The sequence below is a fragment of the Entelurus aequoreus genome, linkage group LG11 (assembly GCF_033978785.1).
Source record: "Entelurus aequoreus isolate RoL-2023_Sb linkage group LG11, RoL_Eaeq_v1.1, whole genome shotgun sequence".
NCBI classification, from domain to species: Eukaryota; Metazoa; Chordata; class Actinopteri; order Syngnathiformes; family Syngnathidae; genus Entelurus; species Entelurus aequoreus.
The window spans coordinates 26,702,585-26,729,038 of NC_084741.1; the positions used below are offsets into that span (position 1 = coordinate 26,702,585).

General features: G+C 40.9%; 1 protein-coding gene across 1 annotated transcript in view; it reads left to right on the forward strand.

Moving 5' to 3' along the window:
* The window catches only part of LOC133659918 (ATP-dependent translocase ABCB1-like), a 139,186-nt gene that overhangs the window by 41,646 nt on the left and 71,086 nt on the right, over positions 1 to 26,454 (forward strand). Inside the window, exons 5-8 of the mRNA XM_062062783.1 lie at positions 10,696 to 10,855; positions 10,923 to 10,971; positions 11,045 to 11,236; positions 26,214 to 26,385. Coding sequence (XP_061918767.1) covers positions 10,696 to 10,855; positions 10,923 to 10,971; positions 11,045 to 11,236; positions 26,214 to 26,385 — 573 coding nt within the window. The remainder of the gene's footprint in view (positions 1 to 10,695; positions 10,856 to 10,922; positions 10,972 to 11,044; positions 11,237 to 26,213; positions 26,386 to 26,454) is intronic.

Genomic DNA, 26,454 nt, shown 5'->3' on the forward strand with positions numbered 1-26,454 from the left:
AAATGCATATCGATACTTTTCAAAATAAAGGGAACTAGAAAATATTTCAATATTGGCTTTATTTTAACAGAAAATCTTACAATACAATAAACATATATTTCCTATTGCAATCAAAGAACAATTTTAGAAGGTTAAAATATAAATTAAAGGGCATTAAACACATTGGGCTTTTGTTGTTGCACTTTACAATTTTCCATATTACATATAGTCTGCCATAATCAAGGATTGGGTTAGAATATAATAAAAAGCTTTATTAACATTATATTAAATGCTTCAAGATTTATGGTTGCCTATGCTGGTCTTTGCTTTAAGAAAAATACAATTATTAGTAGGTACTAAAAACAAAACTATGGATAAATGTACCCAGATAAGCCATATAGCAAGTAAAACACACATTTGTTAAAGATAAAACACAAATTGTAGTAATTTGTTACAAAGTTCTGTCATTTCACTTGCATTAGCTGAAGTTAGATTTGCTTAACTCCGCTAATATTTGCCATCAATCCAAGCAGCTGTGGGTATGTCGTCTACATATCTACATGTTGTGCACAGCAGGGGAGCTGGTTAACTCATGAGAGTAGCGTATGTGTGTTTAAGAGAATAGCTACGTGTTTCTGAGTGACGTCAGTGAGTGGACGAGTAAAGAGAGAGAGAGGTAGTGCGTGCATTGCGCAGTATAGTGACGAATGGGTCTGGTTGTGTCCTGCAAAACTAATGATAAAGCAACGAAATTGTCACAAATCGACGGCCTCGTCATTCTGACCTGAAAGGGGAGCTTAGCAGACCCACTGCCGGGTAAAGTGAAGGTTGTTACCCCCGACGAAAACATCTACCCTGAAGGGAACAACTGCCTTGTGCACCTCTACTACGGCGGGGAAACAATCGCTCAAAACATCATGCGCCTCGGCTCTGTAGTCACCACTGCACAGCGGCCTTCAAATGAAAGAACGGTACCGGTACTTTTCAAAGGCAGTATAGTACCGATTTCAATCAATTAGTATTGTGGTACTTTATTAGTACCGGTATAAAGTACAACCCTAGTATGTTGTACTTGAGACTCTGGCACATCTGTTTGATATGTTGGGTCTAAAGTGACACGCAGGTAGCGATATTCACTGACATTTTTTATTATTTCCCCTTTTACAGTTATATTTGGAAAGGATGATATTTTATATTTGTTAACAAAGTACATTGTTGCCATTTTTTTAATGTTTAATGTGAGACAAGAGTCATGTAGCCATCTTGCCAACTTCCCCATGGCTGCTGTAAGTATATTGGCAACCGTTTCAGCGTCTTTTCTCCAAGTATAAATAACCATGTCATCTGCATACATCTGGATATTAAGTTAACATCCTCACATACAGATGGCAGGTCGTTTGTATACAAGGAGAACAGAAGAGGGCTGATGTTAGAGCCGTGTGGCAGCCCAATATCAGTAGCAGTGATACTGGATGTACTGTTTTTTATACAGACACATTGGGTCCAACCAGATAAGTATGACTTAATCCAGGCCAGAGTATCTGTCGACTGTTTAAGTTTTGTTTATTTTGTAAGTAACATGGGGTGACTGTATCGAATGTCTTGCGATGGTCTAAGACTATTGCTCCTACTACACCTTCCATCGTCCAGGTGTTTTGTGAGTTGTTCAACGACCACTTTTTTATTGATTTGATGTGAAAAGGAGAAGGCTATTTGGTCTTTAGTTGTTGATGTCTTGTTTATTTCCTGCTCTATGGATTGGATTGATAGTAGCTGTTTTTAATGTGGTAGGAAAGAGGTTTTCAGTTATTGATTGATTTATCAATGTTGTTATTGGAGCAGTGAGACTGTTGGTATACGTTTTTAGGAAGAGAGTGTCCAAACCGTGTATAACTCTAGACCGTGAGCTTCATAACGTGAAGAAGATATTGTCTACATTTGTTTCATTTGTTAATTCTAAACTTTGTCCTTTCTGATTAAATGATAATTCACTATTTCAATAGCACTATGACAAGGATTTGTACAGACTAGATGACATTTTCATTAAAATAATTATTGATGTCCAGACTGTCTTAACAGTAATGCCATTGATATTTGATATGATAGTGTTGTTCCTTGTTTGCCCTTTTCCAGTGAGTTTGTCAATGCTTTTCCATAACTATCTAATGTTCCCTTTTGCATCTTTGATTAATTCTAAGTGAAAGTAAGACCTGGCCATCAGGAGACAAGTGTACACCTTCTTCCGAACACCAATTCCGAATAAAGTTAATTTTCCAAATTTTGGAAACCTGTTTCGAGCACCCATATGCCTGTATCATTCTGAAAATAATGCATTTGTAAAAAATACTTGCTTGTGTTGTTGTGCATGCTCACTCCTTAGATTGGGTGAAGGATATTAATGTATTATTACTGTATCTTATGGAGTACATTTATGTAAGTACCGGAACAGGATATTATTTTTAGCTCCAAGTATCTGAAAAACTTCAAGAGGCAGCTTTTGTTCGTGTAATTGTTCACAAGGTTTCTGCAGGTCATTAAAAAGCATCAAAACACATTAGATAGATTTTGCAAAAATCTATTTTAATGGCATTAAAAAGTGTTAAATACGATGTCCAGTGGTATTAAAAAAAATCATACAAATATAGGCCTGGGCCGATAGTGAGTGAGTCAATTAATGGAACGATAACTTGAAATAAACTTGATAACATCAATACATTGCTATGTCTGTGTTTGTTTCTTTTCTTTGTCTCTGGCTTTCAAAATGGTCATAAGGGATCTCACTCTGTGCATCGCTCTCAGCACCTGAGCACGCTTATTTGACAGTAGAATTAAATTATCAGAGTGAAGCCTCTTGTCAGTCATCCACAATATTTGTTTTGGTTACGAGCAGGCCGGACCGCTTGCTTATACACACAGAATGCACGCACATCCACTCACTAGTTGCGACTCAATTGTGAGAAGCACTGCTAAGTAACAAAAGTTAGTTGGAAAAAAAGATTATTACAAAGCCAAATGTCCTTGTGGAGGAATATTTCATTTTCAAACTGAATGAGCAACATGAGCCCATCAGCACAGGCACAGGAGCAAGTATGCTGTGATGACATTGGAAACAAAAAAGACAAAAAAAACCAACTATCTAACTTAGTTTTTCCAACTTGGGAAAAACTGCACTTCAAGATGTTAAATATTTATTGAAGGGCAATTGTTGCTAACAGAAATTGAGAGTCAATTTTATTTTTATATGTTTGTTTACTTAATTAGGATAATTAAGTTATTGACCTTCCTGTTAAGTCTATAGACGGGTGGAAGGAGATAGCACAACAGCTGAAGTCAACTCAATAAATATTTATTGAGTGATTGATGAATACATAGGGTGTGTATGCTACTATGTGTTTGAATGTGAGCTATGTGCTGGGATTAACATATGAAGATACCTTAAGGGGTGTTGTCAAGTGTGTGTAATGAGGGCGTCCAAATCCAGAGGAAGAGGCAGGGAAGTCCGATGTCCAAACGAGGTCGTGGTGCAGGAGAGAGCAAGTCCAGTGTCCAAAAAGGGGTTTGTGATGCAGGAGAGAGCGTCCAAGGTCCAAGCAGGGTGTTGATATCAGGAGAGCAATCCGGGTCCAGGGGAAAAGGATGTTGGCACTGAGGCACGAGACTGGGGAACAAAAGGGAGACGAAGGTGATCAGACTAGGACACAAGGAAACAATCAACAAGAGATAATACTGGTGGTAAGTCAGAGACGTGACGCTTACTGCGAACAGAGCTACGTTCCGACATCGATTAGTCAGCGGCGAGACTCTTTATCCTGTTGTCCGTAATCACTGCCAGCTGTGCTGATTGAAGATTGCCGCCGGCTGCGGCGGCATGTGGGCGCGGTCTGCGCAGCGTGTGTGGAGGCGTGTCCAGAAGCGCTCACAGTGGAGCCGCTGAGTGCTCCTGCAGAAGAGGGAAAGGCAGACTGCGCATGTGCTGTAACACTTCCAAGACAATTGACAATAGAAACAAATCAATACAATAATGATAAACTTTGTTTATCGCATTTAAAAGGGTTATATGAGAACCATAACTTATTTAACTATTTATTTTGAGTTGTTTCGAACGTGCATGCAATACAATTACAATGTAATATATCACATTTTTCCAGTTGTTTCATTACATCATGGAATAGGAAGAAGCAGAGCTTATTTAATCCTACCTCTTTTTGTTTCACAGCAGTTGTATTCCATTTATTTGTTCTCTATTTGTAACACAACAGTGCATTAATCAATTAGTAAATAAATTAATATACTAAATTGGCCCTAGTGTGTGAATGGGAGTGTGAATGTTGTCTGTCTATCTGTGTTGGCCCTGCGATGAGGTGGCGACTTGTCCAGGGTGTACCCCGCCTTCTGCCCGATTGTAGCTGAGATAGGCTCCAGCGCCCCCCGCGACTCCAAAGGGAATAAGCGGTAGAAAATGGATGGATGGATGGATATAGTAAGTAAATAAAAAATCATTAAATAACATAAATAAATATTAAGACATATAAACATATACACAATAATTAAAGTTCTCATAAAAAAATAGTTAATTTATGGTTAACCTAGGAGATGCATGAGATCAAATTTTTTTTTTTTTAAAGTTTAAAGATGTTTATCAGGATTCTTCTTCTTTGTACTTTGTGAACACTTGTAGTTTCAAGAGTTTCTTAAACTGAATCATATTAGTACTCTGTTTGACTTCCTTGCTTAATCCATTCCATAAATTGATTCCACATACTGATATGCTAAATGTTTTAAGTGTTTAAAATGCATACAGATGTTTAAAATTAGATATTTTTCTAAGATTATATTTCTCCTCTTGTTGAGAAGAAGTGTTGTATATTCTTGGTTAGCAAGTTATAGTGTGCTTTGTACATAATTTTAGCTTGTAAATGCACCAAGTCATTGAATGTCAATATTTTTGATTCAATAAATAAAGGGTTTCTATGTTCTCTATATCTAACATTATGTATTTTTCTAATTTATCTTTTTTGTAACACTGCGAGTGAATGAAGCATACTTTTGTAGTTATTTCCCTATATTACTATACAATAACTCAGATATGATAACACCAGCGAGGAGTAGAGAGTAAGGAGTTATTTTTGGTTCAGAATACATTTTACTTTATTCATTATTGACGTGTTTCTTGTTACTTTATGTTGTATATTTTACATGAGATTTTCAGTTCATTTTATTGTCTATTACTACACCCCAAAATGTGTTTTCTTTCACCCTTTCAATATCCACTCTGTCTATTTGTATTTGTGTATGACTTTCCCTTCTACTGTTAACAAATAACATTATTTTCGTTTTACTGAGATTCAAAGATAGTCTGTTTTTGTCAAACCATCTCTTTAGTTTTTTGATTTCGTCTGTTATTATTTGTATTCGCTTTTGTGTCTTCTCTCCTGAACAAAACCCAGTTGTGTCTTCTGCAAATAAGACTAACTTAAGTCCTTTGTGAGTGTGTTTGTGTGTGTGAGTAAATTATATTTTTATAGCGCTTTTGTCTAGTGACTCAAAGTGCTTTACATTGTGAACCCATTATCTAAGTTACATTTAAACCAGTGTGGGTGGCACGAGGAGCAGGTGGGTAAAGTAGCTTGCCCATGGACACAACGGAAGTGACTCGGATGGCAGAAGCGGCAATCGAACCTGGAAACCCCAGAGTTGCTGGCACGGCCGCTCTATCAACCGAGCCACGCCGCCCCAATATTTAAAACTTTAAAAATATCGTTTATATAAAGATTTATCAAATTTGGTCCTAGTTTCGATCCCTGGGGTATGCCACAAGATATATTCAACTTTGTAGATATGGGTTCGCCTGTTTTCATGTTTTGCTTCCTGTTGGTCAAGTAGCTTCTTACCCATTTAAAGACCAACCCTCTGATGCTATGCAGTTCTAATTTGTTTATTAAGATATTATGATTAATTGTGTCAAATGCTTTTAAACATTGCAAGAGGCACTCCCTCTCCACCGTGTTGTACCTCGCCTCCCGGTCCGACCCCACCTGCTGGGACAAAACAGCTCCCAGCCCTCTGCCCGACACGTCCACCTGCAAGCAGAAGGGGATGGAAAAGTTAGGCATGTGCAGGACCGGCTCCTCGCAGAGGGCCGTTTTCACCCTCTCAAACGCCTGCTGGCACTGCTCCGTCCACTGGACCAGATCTGGAGCACCATTTCGGGTGAGGTCAGTTAGTGGGCTGGTCAGGTCCGCAAACAGGGGGAAAACCTCCGGTAGTAACCCACCAGTCCCAAAAACTGCCTCACCTCTTCTTTCGTCTTGGAAGTTGGGCAGGCCGCAATTGCTGCTGTTTTATCTACCTGCGGGCGCACCTGCCCTCCTCCCAAGTGGTACCCCAAATACTGTACCTCCCTCCGGCCAACCGCACACTTCGTCGGGTTGGCGGTGAGCCCCGCCCGCCTCAGGGACTCGAGCACCGCCTCCACCCTCTGCATAAGCTCCGCTCAGCTGTCACTCTGGATGATGACATCATCCAGGTAGGCGGCAGCACATGTAGCGTGGGGACGCATCACCCGGTCCATGAGTCTCTGAAATGTGGCGGGCGCACCGAACAAGCCGAACGGAAGGGTCACAAATTGGTATAAACCTTCCGGAGTGGAGAACGGCGTTTTTTCCGTAGACTCTGGAGACAAGGGGATCTGCCAGTAGCCCTTGGTCAAATCCAGTGTTGTGAAAAAACGAGTAGTGCCCAACTGATCCCAGAGCTCGTTGACACGGGGCATGGGGTAGGCGTCAAAACGTGACAACTCATTTACCTTGCGGTAATCCAGACAGAACCGCACAGACCCATCCTTCTTCCCTACCAGAACCAGTGTGACTCTTCTTTTACCCCTAACTCCAGCATAGATTTTAATTCTTCCCGAACCACTTTGCGTTTGTGTTTGGGAAGCCTATAGGGCCGAGACCGCACCGTCACACCCGGGCTGGTCTCAATATGATGTTGGATGAGGTTCGTGCGGCCGGGCCGGGGGGGGGGGTACACATCAGAAAAGCGGTGCTGCAGCCTGGCAACATTCGCTCTCTGTGCTAACGTGAGCTGATTGTCACAGAGGAGACGGGAGGGCTGGGCGGAGCGCGGGATCTCCGGCCCGAGCTCCTCCTTCTCCTCGACCGCCGTCACCATGGAAACAGGCTCCGCCTCTTTCCATGCTTTCAGGAGGTTGAGGTGGTAAATTTGGGTGTCTCCGCCCCGGTCCGAACGCCGGACCTCATAGTCCACATCACTCACTCGCCGTGTGACCACAAAGGGTCCTTGCCACTTGGCGAGTAATTTAGACCTGGATGTCGGGAGTAATACAAGCACTTTCTCTCCCGGTGAACATTTTCGTAGCTGCGTCCCCCTGTTATACAGGCGCTGCTGACGTTCCTGGGCCCGGAGCAAATTCTCACGTGACAAGTGACCCAACGTGTGGAGTTTTGCTCTCAGGTCCATAACGTATTGTATTTAATTTTTGCTGGGGCTTGGACCTTTCTCCCAGCTTTCCTTAACGAGGTCCAAAACCCCGCGCGGCTTCCTGCCGTACAATAATTCAAAGGGGAAAAACCCTGTGGAGGCCTGGGGAACCTCCCGCATTGCAAACAGCAGGGGATCCAACCATTTATGCCAATTTGGTTTGTCCTCGTGCACGAACTTACAGATCATGGATTTCAACGTCCTATTCAGCCGCTCCACCAACCCGTCAGTCTGCGGGTTGTAGACGCTGGTCCGAACGGATTTGATCCCCAATAATCCGTACAGCTCCTTTATCGTGCTTGACATAAAGGACGTGCCCTGGTCAGTCAGAATCTCTTTCGGGATTCCGACTCGGGAGATGACCTGAAACAGCGCTTGCGCTACATTCTTTGCAGAGATGGAGCGCAGCGGCACTGCTTCGGGATAGCGAGTTGCGTAATCCAACAGGACTAGCGCAAAACGATATCCCCGTGTGCTCGGGTGAAATGGTCCGACGAGGTCCATGCCAATCCGCTCAAATGGGACCTCCATGAGTGGTAATGGGCGCAAAAGCGCCCTCGGGGTGGCCGCTGGATTGACCAGTCCAGGCAGGCCGCGCAACAGCGGCGCACATCTGCCCGGATGCCTGGCCAATAGAAACGGACCATTACCCGGAAGAGTGTTTTATCATACCCCATGTGTCCGGCCATGGGGTGAAAGTGCGCCGCCTGGAAAGCCATTTCCTGACGGCGTTCCGGCACCAACAACTGGGTGATTTCCTCTCCTGTTTTAGTGTCACGACTCACTCTGTATAATCTATCCCTGATTAATGCAAAGTGAGGGAATACCAGCGCTATTCCCGCGCGCACCAGCTGACCATCAATTGATATCACTTGGTCCCAGGCCGAGCGCAGAGTGTCATCTCGAGACTGCTCAAGGGGGAAGTCTTCCATGGGGTGTCATTGGGGAGACGGAGGGGCTTCCCGTGAAGCCCCCGCCGGTTCCCCCTCGGCAGCGTCGGATGACCTCGCGTCGCCACTGAGAACAGCGCAGATATCCTATTTCCCTACCGGTTGTGAACGCACCCCTGCACACTGTTTCACTAAGTCATGAAACCCCGCCCAATTAGTTCCCAGGATTAAGGGGTGCGTGAGGTGCGCACTTACAGCAACCTCGACACTATATTTTCTTTTGTTGAACTGAATTTCCACCGGGACCACGGGGTACTCGTGCACATCCCCATGAACACATTTAATTTTCACCTGTGCTGCCTGCCTCAAAGCCCCGGGTCGAACCAGGTTCTGGTGGATCATGGACTGCTCTCAACCCGAATCCACCATCGCCCGGTGTGTACTCCCTTTTACCCGTCTCTCCCCGGCCGGGGGAGAGCGCCGGAGGGCCGACAACCCGGATCACCGACAACCCGGATCACCTCCATGAGCGGACACTCCGGCCGCACGTGACCGGGCTGCCCGCACCTCCAGCACGCCTGCCCGGGTGTTCGAGGGGCCGTCTGCGGGTGAAGCCCCGTATCAGCAGCGACCGGAACCTGGAAGACAGGAGAAGAAGAGGTGTTATTTCTCCGGGGCCGGAGCGCCGGCGAAGTCGGCGCGGCGCTGGTATGGGGCACGTCGGGACCTGGGAGAGCGCAGAAGAAAAGTCAGTCGTGCCTCCTCCGGCTGCGCGCACGGTCTACGCAGCGCCTCCGCGGTCCTCTTCTCCCTCCGCGCTTCTCGATGCACCGCCAGGTGGTCTTCGGCCAGTGTCACTGCCGCTGCCAGGTCACGTGGGCGGTGGTACCGGACCCAGGCTGATGTCCGCGCCGGGATGGCCTCCAAGAACTGCGGCAGGACGACCAGTTCCACCACCCGGCTGTCGCTGTCCCGCGGCTGCAGCCAGCGTGTCGCTGCGTCCCGGAGCGGCTGACCGAGCACGAACGGGCGGTCCTCGGGCCCCAGTCGCAGCGCTCGAAACCGGCGTTGGTGCAGTCGGTCCGGTCCAGCACCGCCCTCCTCAGGTGCGGGAAGCACACTCTGGATGCCGCCGGCAGGCTGAGCGCCGCTCGCTGTGCTTCCCCCGCCAGCAGCGGCAGCAGTCATACTCCCCATTCCTCTTCCGGCCAAGCGCATGTCAAGTCAAGTCAAGTCAACTTTATTTATATAGCACGTTTTCAACAACTTTTAAATTGAACCAAAGTGCTTTACAGGTTAAAAAAGCATAAAGCAAAAAAAACCAACTAAACAAAACAAACAAAAAAAACAAAGAACATACACAATGAATGTGCTAAACAAGATAGTGCAAATGCAATACGGTAAAAGGGATCGAATAAAAAAGTTTAAAAAAACAAAAAAACACCGCTGTGGCCTCAAAAATGTCCAAGAAAGCTTGGGGGTCCTCGGCCTCAGCCATGCGCTGCACGGATACGGCCACTGATGTCGGCAGTGCCGCTCCGACCCGGCCCGCTAGCGCCTGCAAGATCTGGCTCTGCTGAGTCACTTGTTGTCGGACAGCCTCAAGTTGCTGCTGGTTCGCCGCTGCTACGTCTGCGAGCACCTCCCCAAGTGCCGTCAGCAGATTGGGTGCCGACATCTCCAGTCCTCAGGTACCTTTGGGCGCCAGATGTAGAAGTCTCTAATAGGTGGGTTCCCCTGGGACCGACAGAATCCTCATGAGCCCGAGTCCAGGGTTCAACAAGTCTTTTATTTTTTTGTTTATGTTGAGCAATGTTTGGGGCTGTCTCGCTTGCGACCTTGCTCGCCCGTGAGTGTTTGCTTCCTTTCTCTCTCATGGCCTCGGACGCTGCTGATAAAGGAGACAGGTGATTAGACAACCAGCCTCAGTTGGGCAATCCACTCACCTGTCAGCTTGGGCTTCGAAGCCGGGCCCTACACACTCCCTTCCGCAGGAGGCGCGCCGACCACGCCCCCCTCCACACCGACCTTCTGGCGACCCAAGAGTGTAGAAATTGACATAATGTGACTGAAATGCTGGCATCGTGAGAACCAGTTTACAGGGACCCGTGCACCTCCTCACAAACACTCAACTGCTCCTTCTAAAAGTAAATGTTTTTTTCTCGCCTGTATGGAGCCTATTTTGAAATACTAATACAGGAATATTGTGTGCATATTAATGCAGTCATTTCGAAGTTATCTCTCCCACACGAGAGCTCTGCTAATATAATTGCTTTATAACATTGTTCAAAATCGGTTTCTCTTTTTCTTTGCATGAGCACAGTTCAGGTTTGCAGTTGGCAGAGACATTGTTCTAATAGTCTTTGGGACCTTAATGTCGGTGGCCCATGGATCAGCCATGCCTTTTTTGTGTGTTGTGTTTGGAGAAATGACGGATACCTTCATACATCTCTCTGTATATCAAAACAACACCAGCGACCACAGTGAGTTCACAGAAGGAATAATAATTATCTAACTCAGTGATTAACATATTTTCTTTTCTATTTTCAGATTCCACCGCCATGATTTTTAACGCAACCTTTCAGGAGGCGATGGCCATGTAGGACAAGACGTCAATTCAGAAGCTGCCTTTAATGAGACACATTTGATCACTATTCTTTCTCCAATTCCAGCTACGCTGTCTATTTCTCCATCATAGGGGCCTTGGTGCTGGTGGCTGCCTACATGCAATTTGCCTTCTTTACAATATCAGCTGCATGGCAGGTCCAACGCATTCGCAAGCGTTTTTTCCACAGCATCATGCGACAGGACATTGGCTGGTTTGATGTCAATGACACAGAAGAGCTCAACACTCATCTCACAGAGTGAGTGATGTTTAAATTACCGTATGTCCTTGAATTGGCGTCTGGGCGGTAATTAATTTAAAACCTCTTCTCACTCCAGCACTTACCAAAGGCATGCGCTAAATTTAGGCCTGCACTTTGAGTGTGATGTAAGCATACCATCATGAAAAGCACATTTAATAAAAAAAACGTTATTATGGTCTTACCTTTACTTATAAATGAAGTCCATGCGCAGCTGCTTCTGAACAAAAGCATTTATAACTTGTTTATAGAAGTCTTCCTTATCTGTCTTCAGTTTTAAAAGTCTCTCTGTCTCGATGGAGATATTCCTTTAATTATTACCTCCTGCTTCGATTGAAAGTCCAGTTTAGAAAACTGTTTTATTTTAGATATGTAATCCTCCATGTTAAAAAGTTCAGGCGAGAGGGAAAAATAAACGATCTGTTGCTGCTTGTTGTCACTTCTTCTGCTGCCGAGTACCGGTAGTCGCAAGAAGGATCACTAGCGCCCTCTACCACCAGGAGGCGGGAGTCATTTAATGACTCATATTTGACACATGCAGCTACGGTATGTTAATAAAACATAGCTGCTTACTGTTTTTTTTAGCATATTCAATAGCTTGGACCTTAAATCCTACTGAATAACTCTTTATCTTCTTCCCTTCATGCGATTTTAAATTATTGAAATTAGCCTCTTCCATTTTGGAAAATTATGCCTTGAAAGGTGAAGTGTCACTCGTAACGTGACGAGTTTGACCCAGGGGTAAAACGAGGCATACCGTTTTTTCAAAATAAAGCGCTTTGAAAGACGCAACTCCAACAACAAAAAGTCAGCTCTCCACCACTACAAACTAACACAATATTAATAATAAGAATTGCAATTACCGGTATATAATAACACAATATTGATATTGTTTATTTAAAGCGTACCGTATTTTACAATTTGTTTTCCATAAATTAAGCATTTCAAGCATGTAAATAACAATACTACAGTAGTATTGGCCACGAGATGAGACTGACAAATGTATTTAGAAGGTAAACTGTTTTTAATGATTAATGATTCAGACGTTTATCACTGTCTGAAAGAAGTTAACAGGGATTACTGTCATAGTGAGCGTGTGGCACACTCACTAAAGGCAATTATAACATGACACTCTTTATTTTTGCAAGGTGTCATTCAACAATTACATACATTTTTCTGTATGTAAAAACGCATGAAAAACAAATCGAAAATAAAATATGTAATTCTTAACTACAATTGTAACAACAAACATTATCAATCAATGTAAACAACATACGGTACGTGAGGCCAGAGAGAAAATATAATTTGAACTTGAACAAACTGAAAATGTTCCTGTCAGCATTACTGACAGATGCTTCCCCCACTGCACCTTGATGGACATCTACTACGGTACTTCATCTTCAGCGTCGTCCATTTCTCCGTCACCTTGTCCACCGTCGTTTGAAATAATTTCATCCGCGTCCGCTTCATACATTTTTACGTCATCTGTGTCATCTTGTCTCAGGGGCTGATTGAGGAGGCCATGTAGATCACCCTGATTCTCTACCAGTGCCTAGCTCTTCTCTGACAACTCTTTGCAAGCGTCATGTGCAATGCCCCCTGCTTTCAGCACTCCTATTTCACCATCCTGTGATCCATCTGGGCTTGTTATCCCGCAAACCCGGAAATATTTCTTGATCAATTCTTCACCAAGCCCTTGCCAAGCAGCTTTCACCCACTTAACCATCAGGACTTTTGTTGGTGGTTTCATGTTACCCCCCTTAGTGTATTCTTTTGGTCCGTCACTCATCCATTCCTCATACATAGCTCTGTACGCTGTCTTGAAAGGCTTGTTCCAACAAACATCGGGTGCCTGGATGAGCCCTTCAGATGAAAACATGAATCTAATGAGAATTTGTCACCATGGTATCAAACAACAAATCAATTATATTTAGATATTTTGGTTCATTAAATTGTATGTATCATACAGTGAAATGTGAGTGTTTGAATTACCGGTAAATCATATTACCTGTGCAAACACCAGGAATGACAGCCATTTTGTGCTCATGGTCCTGAGCACAGCCTTTGTGGAGTCCTGGATGTGGCATCTGAACGCATCCCACACCAATAGACGTGGGCGGAACGCAATCCGTCCCCATACATCACGAAGCCATTGGTGCGTCAGGTCTTCATTCATCCACCCATTTTTAGACATTGCCACTACAACACCGCTTATTTTGTCCACTTCTTTATCCCTTCGCACTCCCTTGAAGACAATGAACGGCTTCAGCTTTTGTCCATTGGCCTTTGCCGATAAACACACGGTCACGCGTGCCTTCTCACGGCCTGTGGATTTGATTGGGATGCTTTTGGTACCAGTCAGATCCACCGTCGTATCTCCCGGGAGATCCAACCAAATTGATGTCTCGTCCATTGCGCCAATCATGTCGAGTGTGAAGCTGTTCTTGATAAGCAAGGATCGGACATACAGAATAAAGTCAATCAATTTTGGAATTACTTTTTCTGGAATAGCTTGACTAACAGTCGTTCTCTTTCTCAGAGTAACGCCGTGTCTGACAAAGAAGCTTTGGAGCCATCCCCTACTCCCAACAAAAATTTCTGCTGCTGCATTGTCACGGACACTGCCGTCATTTCTCCATAAATCCATTGCTTTCACTTGAACTATTTTCCTTGTTACTCTTAGTCCCTCACGGCGCTGCTTCACAATCCATTCTATCAGAATATGCTCCATTGTCTCGCTTACCACTTGTTGGCCTGTGCCTTTCAACCTTTTCCTCTCACTTCCCGCACTTCTGGATTCGTATTGCGCCATCAGCTTCCCTTCCATACTACACCATTCTGTTATTCTGTGAGCATCTACTCCATACTTTCGAGCAGCTCCCTCCTTAGTGTTCTTTTTTGCATAATCAATAGCTTGGACCTTAAATCCTATTGAATAGCTCTTAATCTTTTTGCCTTTATGCAATTTCAAACTATTGAAATCAGCCTCCTCCATTTTGAAAATGAGGACAGGTGAAGCGTCACTCGTGACGTAACGAGTTTGACCCGGCGGAAGTTCTAGGCATATGCTAATTATTTTGCAAAACGAGTTTGACCCGGCGAAAATTCCAGACATACACTAATAAAAGTAATATTTTGCGAAACGAGTTTGATCTGGCGTTAATCCTGAGCCAGCGGTAATGCCAAGCATGCGCTAATTATTTTGCGAAATGAGTTTGACCCGGCAGTAATTCGAGGCATGCGCATACTATATTCCCGGCGCCAATTCAAGGAAATACGGTACACACTGCACTCCACTTTGTCAAAGGTTTGCACATGAGCGATGGAAGAACCCTTCTAACATTTTTGAAGGTTGACGATTTATGATTAAATTGCAAATATAGGAATTAGGATGGGATGTTGAGATCAGGTTTTTGTGCTGCCTGTTCCAATACCAATACCATGAGTGAGGTCAACCAATACCAATACTGATACAGGTCATGTGAGGCCCTTTTCTACTGCAGGAACTTTTACAGGAATGTTCCCATTTACCCTTGTAACCCTGCGTTTCCACTAAAAACTTCCTATTCAAATTAAGTTCCGCAGGTACTATTTTAGTTTTCTATTTTGCTGGTACTTTGAGGGGCCGGCTTTGCTGTCAAATGCTGATTGGTTGAACACAGTTGTGGTGTTCCTAAAACGCTGTAGTCTAAATTGTTGCCGACATTAGAGTATGTGTGACATCTTCGTTATTATTTATTTCTTTTGTAATTATATTACAACGTCCTTGATATCGGAGAGAAAGAAGAGCGAAAGGAACTTTCAACTCGCAAGAACTTGTGTGTGGCATTATTCAGTAAAACAGGATCAAGCTTTACTAGATGACTGCTTCTTTTAATCTTGATGCCTTTTTTCAGACATGTCAGCTTCTTACTGATGCTTTGACCTTGACAAAATTTCATGATTTCACATTCTCCTTCCACAACATCTTCCATTGTGAGAGATGATCCTTTTGTGGTTAATCTCAATTATTTAATCTTTTTTTAAACTACATTTTGTTCAACACTAACTTTTTATTGAGACAGAAGCAACTTGCGCTGTGCACTCAACTTCAGAAGCAGCTTTTTAAACTTCAACATCCATGATACTGCCTTCTTCACACTGTCAGTTCGAATAATGACAAGTAAGCTTGTGTATTTTGTTCTCTTGCACATATGTTGTGTTCACATTTCCAAGGGCTTCAACTTCTGCATTATGCATCTGCATTTCTTTCATGTCAGGTGACACAGGCCATTCTGTATGGATCTGTGTAAAATACCCTGGTCCCTGAATCCAAGTTTGACACCTTGTGAACTTGTCTGCATTCATACCTTGTTATGTTTGGTCAGCTGGGTTGAGCTCAGAACTCACATACATCCAATGTCTCGGTGAGGTATTGTCAATTGACACTTTATTGGCAAGAAACGTCTTGAACCTAACATTTTCACTGACAATGTATCTCAACACAGTGCGTTTTTACACCAAAACAATGAATCATCAAGGCGCATTTGCAATTCATTGCTCATGAGTCTGTCCATTTTACAGCCAATGCAGCTGCTGTTAATTCCAGCCTCGGAATAGTTGTTTGCTTTAGTGGAGACACTGTGGATTGGCTGATGATGAATGCACAGTGGATTTCTCTTTTCTCGGTTGTAATTCAAAGGTAGGTTATTACACCGTAACCTTTTTTGCTGGCATCAGCAAAATGATGCAATTGTGCTGATGTGACTGTTCCAAATCCATTTAATTTCAAACATCTCTGCATTGTGAAACCATGAAGTTTTGTGAGATCTTGCTCTGTTAGTCAACTCCTTAGGCATTTCCTCATCCCACGAGATATTTCTGATTCAAAGTTCATGCAGGATAATTTTTGCTGGAAGAATGACAGGTGACATAAATCCTAAAGGGTCGTATATTTCACTTACAAATGAGAGGATGTCACGCCTGTACTGTGGCGTCTGCCTTGCATTTACTATCACTTTGAACACATCTTTCTCTGAGCACCAATTAACTCCAAGGACTCTTTCTTCTGGCAATGACTCATGAGTTAAATCCAAATCCTTTACCTCTGGCTCTTTCAGTCTCTGAAAGGGAGGCAATGACAGTCCTGCTGTTTCTCAACCACTTGGTGAGATGAAATCCTCCAGTTCCGCACTGCATATCCTTCGTTCAGCAGATCTGACATGAAGCTCTGATACTCTGGGTAAAAGTTACTGTTCTTTCCAAGGTTTCTTTTTAGATTTTCTGCTTTTTGCACAGCAACATGCAGGTTGTGTCTGTATTTCTTAAGGGAAGACATACTCTGTAATGTCCACGCGCCTTATCTACTGTGGAAAAAGCAATGTTTTCAAACTGCACATCTTCTTGTGACAATTCTTGTTTTTTTACAGGTTTTTCCGGGAAATCATGGTTGAACTGCTGCACAAGCACGTTCTTGACATCTGCAATAGAAACGCGATTCAGAGAAATTCCACATTTGTTTTCAAGTGGAAGCTAGCATTTCTTTTTAAAGGACCATTTATGACCCAGCCAAGGACATTTCTTACTGCATATAGACCATTGACTTCAAAGTGAATAACTTCCCATAGTTCCATAACTTGAATAAGATCACATACTATCGGCAGACCTATGTCTGCATGTACCTGTGGCAAATGAACACTGCCAAGGTGTGGCCAACATCCCAAATCCCTTTGCACTGGAATTTTTCCTTTGAAACGAGAATGTCTTTATGTGCGTAGATCTCTGCTAAGTCAATATAAAGGTTTTTTCACAACACACACCTCTAATCCAGAGAATCTGTACCTTCGTTCCAAAATATTATCAGTAAGTGTGGCGCTGTGTCTTGAGATTCTGCTTGGCGTTGTGATTTTAGGATATAAACTCAGGCAATACATTGTGTCTATGAAGTCAGCTTTAGACTTTTTTTGTTAGGGTTAGGGGTCAATGTTGAAGTCTCCACAAAAGAAAGATATTTTTTGACTGATTTCAGTAAAATATGCCTTAATCTAGTTCTCAAACATATCAACGTTTGAATTACTAGTGTATATAAGCAGTTGATTAATATGTACTTGTTTTTTTCGTGATATATTTCATTGGTTAGATATTTTAAGATATCAATAGCTAATGATATGTTTTTACTACTTTGTAGTTTAAGTTATTCATCACGTACACAACTACTCCCCCTTCATTCTTTTTGGTTATGTTGATATAATTTAGTTAATATATTTCCAGGTCAAAATCAATTCCTTTTTTAGCATCTATCCATGATTCTGCGATAAAGGTTTTGTTAAATTGTTCCAAAAAATGCTTCAAGTTGTTGTGGTTTGCATACAAAAAACGTCTGCTGTTTAAATGAAGAATCGACAGTTTGCTGTCGATTTTAATGTTTCCGTTATGTTGTTTGTCTGTATAATAAAAACAATTATTCCTGGTATGAAAGAAAACAATTGTATCTGGATGTATATCCTTATTGTTAGGACTTGGCAAGAATGAGGACTCAGTTGCAGACAGGAAGCGTTGACGCAGGCTTTTATTCTGCTGTTTTCTATGAACTCTCTTCAGACAGAGTGAATAAACAAATGGCTACAAACTCTATACTTGATATACTAGAGTAAAAAGGAAACGTAGCACAGGGCATAAAACAATAAACAGAAAATCACTTCAAAGGGAGGAAAAAAGACAATAGGAAAATGTACACTGATGTAATAACAAAAGCAACAACCTATGATAAGCTACACAAAAGGAAAAGCGCTCACAAAGAGGAAGAGACAAAACGCTATAAACAGAAACTACTCTATAAAGACTTAAGAAAGATCTACAAATTAAAGCGCTCCAAGAGGAGGGAAAAAAAGGCAGAGCACTATGAAATTAGCTCAATCAAAACTGACCAAAAACTTTAGCAAATCAATTTTGATAATAATACCACAAGTGGTCTGCTAATATACAACATCAGTGATCATCTGCCAGTTTTTATAATCTATGACAAAAACTACAAGTAAAGGAACATTGATGACCTATAGATATTTTGAAGAATATGCACAGAACAAAGTATGACAGCTTTCAAGAATGATCTGAGAGATCAAAGTTGGGAAAATGTATCCATCCATCCATTTTCTACCGCTTGTCCATTTTAAGGCGGGGGGTGCTGGAGCCTATCTCAGCTGCATTCAATGCATACAGTGAAAATGATGTAAATTATACACATTGTATTTTTTAAAATATTTTCATGATGCTTTATGACAAACATTGTCCATTGAAACAACTTAGTTAGAAGCAAAACAAAAACAATTAACCATGGATGACCAAAAAAACACTGAAAATGCTTGCAACAAGACGAATGCATTATATAGAATATTTATAACACAAAGATCTACAGAGACAGAAAACAAGTACAAAACGTATAAGAACAAGCTAGAAAATAATATTACGGTCAATTATTAGACCGGAACAAAAACAGTTTGAGAGCAAGATGGGAAATCCTAAATATAATTATTAAAATGGTGCTTGGAAGGATTATCCTAAATACTTCTCAACCATAAATGTAAAAAAAATTACAATATGAACAAAGTCGTTGAAACTTTCAATAAGTACTTTGTGAACATTGGACCAAATCTGGAGGAAAATGACACTATTGCAGGCTTGTGATTCTTCCGTCTATAGTCGGAAATCCGTCTTTTTTTATCTTTGTAAAAATATAAAAAAATATTTTCCGCTTTTCTTATTTTTTTCCGACCTACAATGTGTGTTAAAATCTTGATCTGTCTCTTTGCCATACCTGCTAACAACTACGGTTTTCCTGTAATGAGTATGTTTTTTTAAATATTCCAGTGGTAAAAACTACATTTTTCCATTAAAAATGTTTAACTCAAAAATCTACGTAGCGAAGCAACTACACGGTTAGGGGACAACATATACGGAAATCATCAATGATGATTGGTTGGTTTACGTATCAGAAAATCCATGATTTGGTTGGTGGGTTTCCTATGATGATTTACGATCGGTTAAGATTAGGGCAAAACATTACGGACAGGCCAATCAGAGGCAAGATAGGGTGGGTCATCGAACCAGGAAGGGAAATCACAACAGACATGCACATCCCAAATGACGATGAGAGAGTCAGAGAAGAGAAGAGGTAATATTCAAGCGGGCGATTTATATATTAAAAAACTAGTGGACGATGGCAGAGGGATTCTCTTCCTTTGATTTTTCTTTTAGCGATGGAGATGATGTCCAGGAAGCCCACAATGCGTCTACTTGGCCACATTTGGACAAATGTATGCGTCTGGATAAAACAATGCCCAACACATTAATTTTAGTTGTTTACCATGTAAGCCCAAATCAAAACTGCTCTCAACATGGAAGACACATGTTACACATTTAACAACACACATGATTGTGGCAGACATGTGATGACTTTTGCTACAGTATTGCCTGTCAAAATGCTTAATTTCATTTTCATTTGTGTTTTAGAACTAGACAGTAGCTGACATTTTGTTCATTATTTCTACTGTTTATCTTTTGACATTGAATAGTTGAATCATTTTGAAACATAAACAACATGACTGCAAGATATTTGTTATTTCATGCTATAAATCACAAATGGCTATTCAGATAAAGGAAGTTAGCTAATAGAATAAACATTGTTTGTACTCTTTATGATTTTTGCATTTGGAGCTTTTAGAAGTGGAGAGAGAGTCGAAGAGACATACATTGGCTAAAAAAATCCAAGGCAGAATCCACTAAAGCATAAACAAAAAGTAAAATGCAAGCTGCTCAGAAATTTGCCAGGAAGGCTCATGTTAGAGCCATCAAAGCAAGGTTGCCCCCCTTTTCCCCCCACCAGAGCACCGCCCTGGACCTGGCTGGGGACATGCAGCCCCCAGACCCCCGGCATTTTTCAGTCTTTCTCATTAAGTTCGAATCACATGCCTGCTACAGACAGAAATCCCAACTTGATGTTCCTCAAAGGTGTGACAAAAGAGGAAATAATCAATATTGTGAGAAACATTTTTAATCCAAGACTTCAACTGATTGTAACTAAATTAATATGGAAACAATAAAAAAGGTTATTGAAGAAATTTCTGAACCTTTTACATATACAGTCGCGATCAAAAGTTTACATACACTTGTAAAGAACATAATGTCATGGCTGTCTTGAGTTTCCAATAATTTCTACAACTCTTATTTTTTTGTGATAGAGTGATTGGAGTGATTACTTGTTGGTCAGAAAACACATTCATGAAGTTTGTTTTTTTATGAATTTATTATGGGTCTACTGAAAATGTGACCAAATCTGCTGGGTCAAAAGAATACATACAGCAATGTTAATATTTGGTTACATGTCCCTTGGCAAGTTTAACTGCAATAAGGCACTTTTGGTAGCCATCCACAAGCTTCTAGTTGAATTTCTGACCACTCCTTTTGACAAAATTGGTGCAGTTCAGCTAAATGTGTTGGTTTTCTGACATGGACTTGTTTCTTCAGCATTGTCCACATGTTTAAGTCAGGACTTCGGGAAGACCATTCTAAAACCTTAATACTAGCCTGATTTAGCCATTCCTTTACCACTTTTGACGTGTGTTTGGGGTCATTGTCTGTTGGAACACCCAACTTCACCCAAGACCCAACCTCCGGGCTGATGATTTTAGGTTGTCCTGAAGAATTTGGAGGTAATCCTCCTTCTTCATTGTCCCATTTACTCTCTGTAAACCACCAGTCCCATTGGCAGCAAAATAGGCCCAGAGCATAATACTACCACCACCATGCTTGAGGGTATGGATGGTGTTCCTGGGATTAAAGGCCTCACCTTTTCTCCTCCAAACATATTGCTGGGTATGGTGGCCAAACAGCTCAATTTTTGTTTCATCTGACATCACATGGACAAAGATAAGACCTTCTGGAGGAAAGTTCTGTGGTCAGATTGAATGCCTGTGACCTTCGACAATGCCAAGCCATATTCTGCACGTGTTATAACAGCATGGCTTCGTAGTAAAAGAGTGCGGGTACTAGACTGGCCTGCCTGTAGTCCAGACCTGTCTCCTATTCAAAATGTGTGGCGCAATATGATGCGTAAAATACAACAACAGGGACCCCGGACCGTTGAACAACGTAAGCTGTACATTAAGCATTAATGGGAAAGAATTCCACCTGGAAAGCTTCAAAAATTGGTCTCCTCAGTTCCCAAAAGTTTACTGAGTATCAGTGGTAAAAATGCCCCTGTGCCAACTTTTTTGCAACGTGTTGCTGCCATTAAATTCTAAGTTAATGATTATGTGCAAAAAAAAAAATTAAGTTTCTCCGTTCCAACATTAAATATCTTGTCTTTGCAGTGTATTCAATTGAATAGAAGTTGAAAAGGATTTGCAAATCATTTTATTCTTTTTTTATGTACTATTTACACAACGTGCCAACTTCACTGGTTTTGGGTTTTGTAATTAACAAATTAGAACGGTATGGTATCATAGGGTTAGTCTTGAACTGGGTAAGAAGCTACTAAACCAAAAGGAAGCAATACATTAAGATAGGAAAACAAATGTCTACAGAGTTCAAAATATCTTGTGGCGTATCTCAAGGATCAATACTGGGAGAGAAATTGTTTCTTTATTGAAACAACATTTGTAAAGTTACAAAGGACTTCAATTTTAATAGTATTTGCCAGAGGTGGGACCAAGTCATTGCTTTGCAAGTCACAAGTAAGTCTCAAGTCTTTGCCCTCAAGTCTCGAGTCAAGTCCCGAGTCAAGACAGGCAAGTCCCGAGTCAAGTCCAAAGTCAAGACTGGAAAGTCTCAAGTCAAGTCACAAGTCATGCATTTTGAGTTTCGAGTCCTTTCAAGTCCTTTTAACCACAGACTAATATTTTTACACAGATTGTGTATGCTTTTAAAACGTTGTATTTATTTATTAAAACAAGTGCATTTGAAATAGCAGGAAAAAAAATAGTACTGACATTGCAATTCATAATAGCACTATTAACCAGTCATTTTAATAGTGTAAACAAATTTAAACATTTAACTCATTCCTTTACAGAATAAACACATTTGCAAAAACAAGTGCAACTGTACTTATTTGTACAAAAGTGTTAACATTGTATGTCCATGGCATATTGCATTGTAACTAGTTCCACAGCAGTTTCTATTCTGTTCTTACCTTATCTCATTGATCTCATCTCATACTGTATGTGTGTTTATGTGTGCGTACACATGAAAAACATAACAAATACATGAACATAACAATGAACAGAGTTGTACTTTTTAGATGTCAGGGCCCTATGCAATATGTACACATATTCTTAATATAGTATACATTTTAACTGACCTTTATTTGACTATGTTTGTCTTTTTGTAGGTGGCTAAAATACGCGGTGCTGCTGACCGCCGTCTAACGTTACGTTATTGTGTGTGATACATTGACTAACGTAACGTTATTTGTAGGTACCTCAGTTATTTGTAGGTACCTCATGCAACCCTGCTTAAAAAAAATCACAAAAAGTATGAATAAGGTAGCGAACTGCAGTGGACGCAACAGATTGCCGTGTTTGCAATGACGTTATAACCACAGACATCTTATAAGTAGACGCAGCATTGGTTGCTGTGACGCGAGCAATTTGCATCTTGAAGTGGTGATGAGGAGCCGGCGAGTAGCCTAAACTGACAGTTGACAGGTGGAAAACAAAGATGCCGGGCTGGTGTTCAGCGTTTTCCTGCTCAAATGAGCGGACTGTTGAAAATAGGAATCGGGGGATTACTTTTCACAAGTAAGATTTAACATTAATGTACTATTGGTTGTATTTTATGAAAATAACATTACCACAGAGTTGAGAAGGAGCAAAGATCTTCAATATTTGTATGTGAAAATCACAAATAAATCTTCTGTGGGATGATGACGCCCCTAAAGGGGTTTGGTTTACAAACTTTCAGCCCCACCTAAAACAAAATTCACCAGCCGCCAGTGATTATGATGCATTCTCATTTTAGGCAAAATATAAGACAATACTTTCTTAACAGTATAATTGTAACCAGGAATAAGTCTTCAAGTAACAATATTCAAATACTAACATTGTTGGGTAAGACAGCATTTGGTTTTATTCTGAATCCAGTGAAACAGATTGGTGGTTTTAGCTGATATAAAGACTTTCAGGTGTTTATATATGTTTATGTTGAAGTATTTGGCAGACGCTTTTATCCAAAGCGACATACATAAAAAATACATATATAACAATCACTGTAAACATGATCATTTAAGGGAAGAATGTAATACAAAATATCAATACAAAGTGTCAAGACAGAATACACTCTCTGCTGCTGCAGCAACAGAGATACAGTCTATAAGATATATAGATATCTAATGTATTCATACATTGTTTATGTAGGATATACACATGTATATATAACCTAATCATATTGTTTCTTCAATTTAAAAATAGCTGACCGTTTTTTTCCCCCTTCTCTGGGGATTATATTCCCAGTTTTGATCTCGGACGTCTGGTCACTTATAGCGTATAAGAATATTATATTACTGTTAAGCAAACTATGAATAATAAAACACGCCAAAACATGTGTCCTTTATCATAGCTACACGTATGACAACAAAGCGCGTGAAAATCAGTGGTATTCAGTGAGGTAAGATGAATTAAATGCGCTGACAGTTCATTGCTCCTGCCAAATGAATTGCACTAGTGGAGCGGATCACCACTCCAAGATGGCGGCCCCGCGTCTCGTCGCGCCTGTAGGCAGTAGCGCTCCATGCTGCGTACCCTTATAAGATGTCTATGGTTATAACGTTAGCAGTGAGTTTACAGCCTCACTGATTTAACTACACAGCAAATAAAAGTCACGTTACTTAGCCAATAAACGTTAGCTTACATTCAAAACTTACCCTTCTTTGTGCATCTTCAAATGTCGAACGAAGTTGGAAGTTGTTACGTCTCCGTCTATAATATTCGAACTGCATGATTTGCATAGGGCTATTCGTTTTTTGTTGACCGAGTCGTAGTTTTAATACCCGAACGAAATTAACTTTGGCATCATTGTTTCTCACTGCCGCATTGTTTGACAATTCTTCTTCATTGGTTGTCCTGCAATTTGATTGGATGAGAGCTGTGTGATGAAAACAGCGTAGATCTAATTTGATTGGCTGTTGTACTGAGAGCACACACGCTGACAGGAACAACACGCTGATAGACAGACGAAGAAAAGGAAAATCACGGAGCGGAGCGCTCCCAAATAACTTTTTAATCTTTGGGTTTTGGGGAAAGTAGCAAGTCATGTCAAGTCAAAAGGCTCAAGTCCAAGTGAAGTCACAAGTCATTGATGTTAAAGTCTAAGTCGAGTTGCAAGTCTCTTTACATTTTGTCAAGTCGAGTCCAAAGTCATCAAATTCATGACTCGAGTCTGACTCGAGTCCAAGTCATGTGACTCGAGTCCACACCTCTGGTATTTGCGGATGACACAACTGTGTTTTGTTCAAGACACAACACATAGAAGCTAATTCAAATATTAACAGAAGAAATTAACAAATAAAAAATTGTTTGACAAAAACAGACCATATTTGAATCTCAGCATCACTAAAATAGTGCTATTCGGTAACAGTAGAGAGGAAAGTCAAACATACAAATAGACGGAGTAGATATTGAAAGGGAAAAAGAAACATTTTGGGGTATAATAATAGATGATAAAATCTACTGGAAACCCCATGTAAAAAGTATACAGCATAAAGTAGCAAAAAAACATGTCAATAATGAGTAAAGCAAAATATGTCTGGACCAAAATTCACTCCATATTCTCTACTGCTCACTAGTGTTACCATGTCTGAGTTATTGTGTAGAAATATCGGGAAAAAATTACAAATGTGCGCTTCATTTACTAATGGTGTTACAAAAAAGATCTATTGGAATAATAGTAATAATAATACTGAAATTCAACAACTTGGTGCATTTGCAAACAGCTAAAATGCTGTACAAATCAAACTATAACCCGCTACCCAAGAATGTACAACAATTCTTCTCAACAAAAGAGGAGGAATATAACCTTAGAGGAAAATCTTATTTCAAACATTTGTATGCACATACAACACTTAAGACCTCTAGCACATCAGTATGTGTAATTAAATTATGCAATGGATTAAGCAAAGAAATCAAACAAAGCACTAATATAATTCAGTTTAAGAGACTGTTCAAATTACAAGTTTTCACAAAGTACAAAGACGAACAATTATAACATATTGAACCTTAAAAAAATATGTAATAATGATTATTTATGAATTTAATGTTTTTTTACTTTACTTATGGTATATGTATTTACAAAAATATTTATTATTTATTTGCTGTTCTGTTACAGAGAACAATAAATGGCATAAAACTGCTATGCCATGAAAAAGGGTAGAATTAAATAAGCTCTGCTTCTTCCTACTCCTTTTCGGTGTGCTGTAATGAAACAACTGGAGATATGTGATGCATTACATTGTAATTGTATTGTATGCATGTTTGAAATAAACTGAACTAGCGGTTTTGACATGAACGGTATTATCAAAGGCACTCATAAACTTAATTGGCTTGGCACTGAAAACTGAGACCTCTCTTGTGGTAAATGAGCCATTTTTTGTTGTTTGACCAACATCTCAGTAATGTAATTTTGCATCAACATCCCTTCACACAAGTCAAGATTATTGTTGCCATCAGTTTGCTGTGTGTGGTTGTCTCGTGAAAATGATTTATTGTTAATACTTACTAATTACTTTCTACTGCAACGTGGTTCATGTGCACAATAGAGGTTTCTTATTGTAATTCCAAAATAGTATTTCAATAGTATTGGTCAATCGCACTATGATAGAAACATCCACTAACTATCGTACTTACAATATTACCAATATTACACACAATCCAAATTTAACTATGTGTGGGTTCCATTTGTATATTATGTTGAAATAATTCATTGTTTTGTGTTTTTTCTTTTACACGGATAGAGATGTCTACAAGATCCAAGAAGGTATTGGAGACAAAGTGGGGATGTTGCTCCAATCCATTTCCACCTTCATCTTTTCCTTTGTTGTTGGCATACGCAAAGGATGGAAGCTCACTCTGGTCGTCCTGGCTATCTGCCCCTTGTTAGGTCTTACAGCTGCACTTTTCAGTGGGGTAATTTTGGTCTTGGTGCCGCCTTCATCTACAGAGCAAGCCTCATCTCACTAGGCTTATACTGTATGT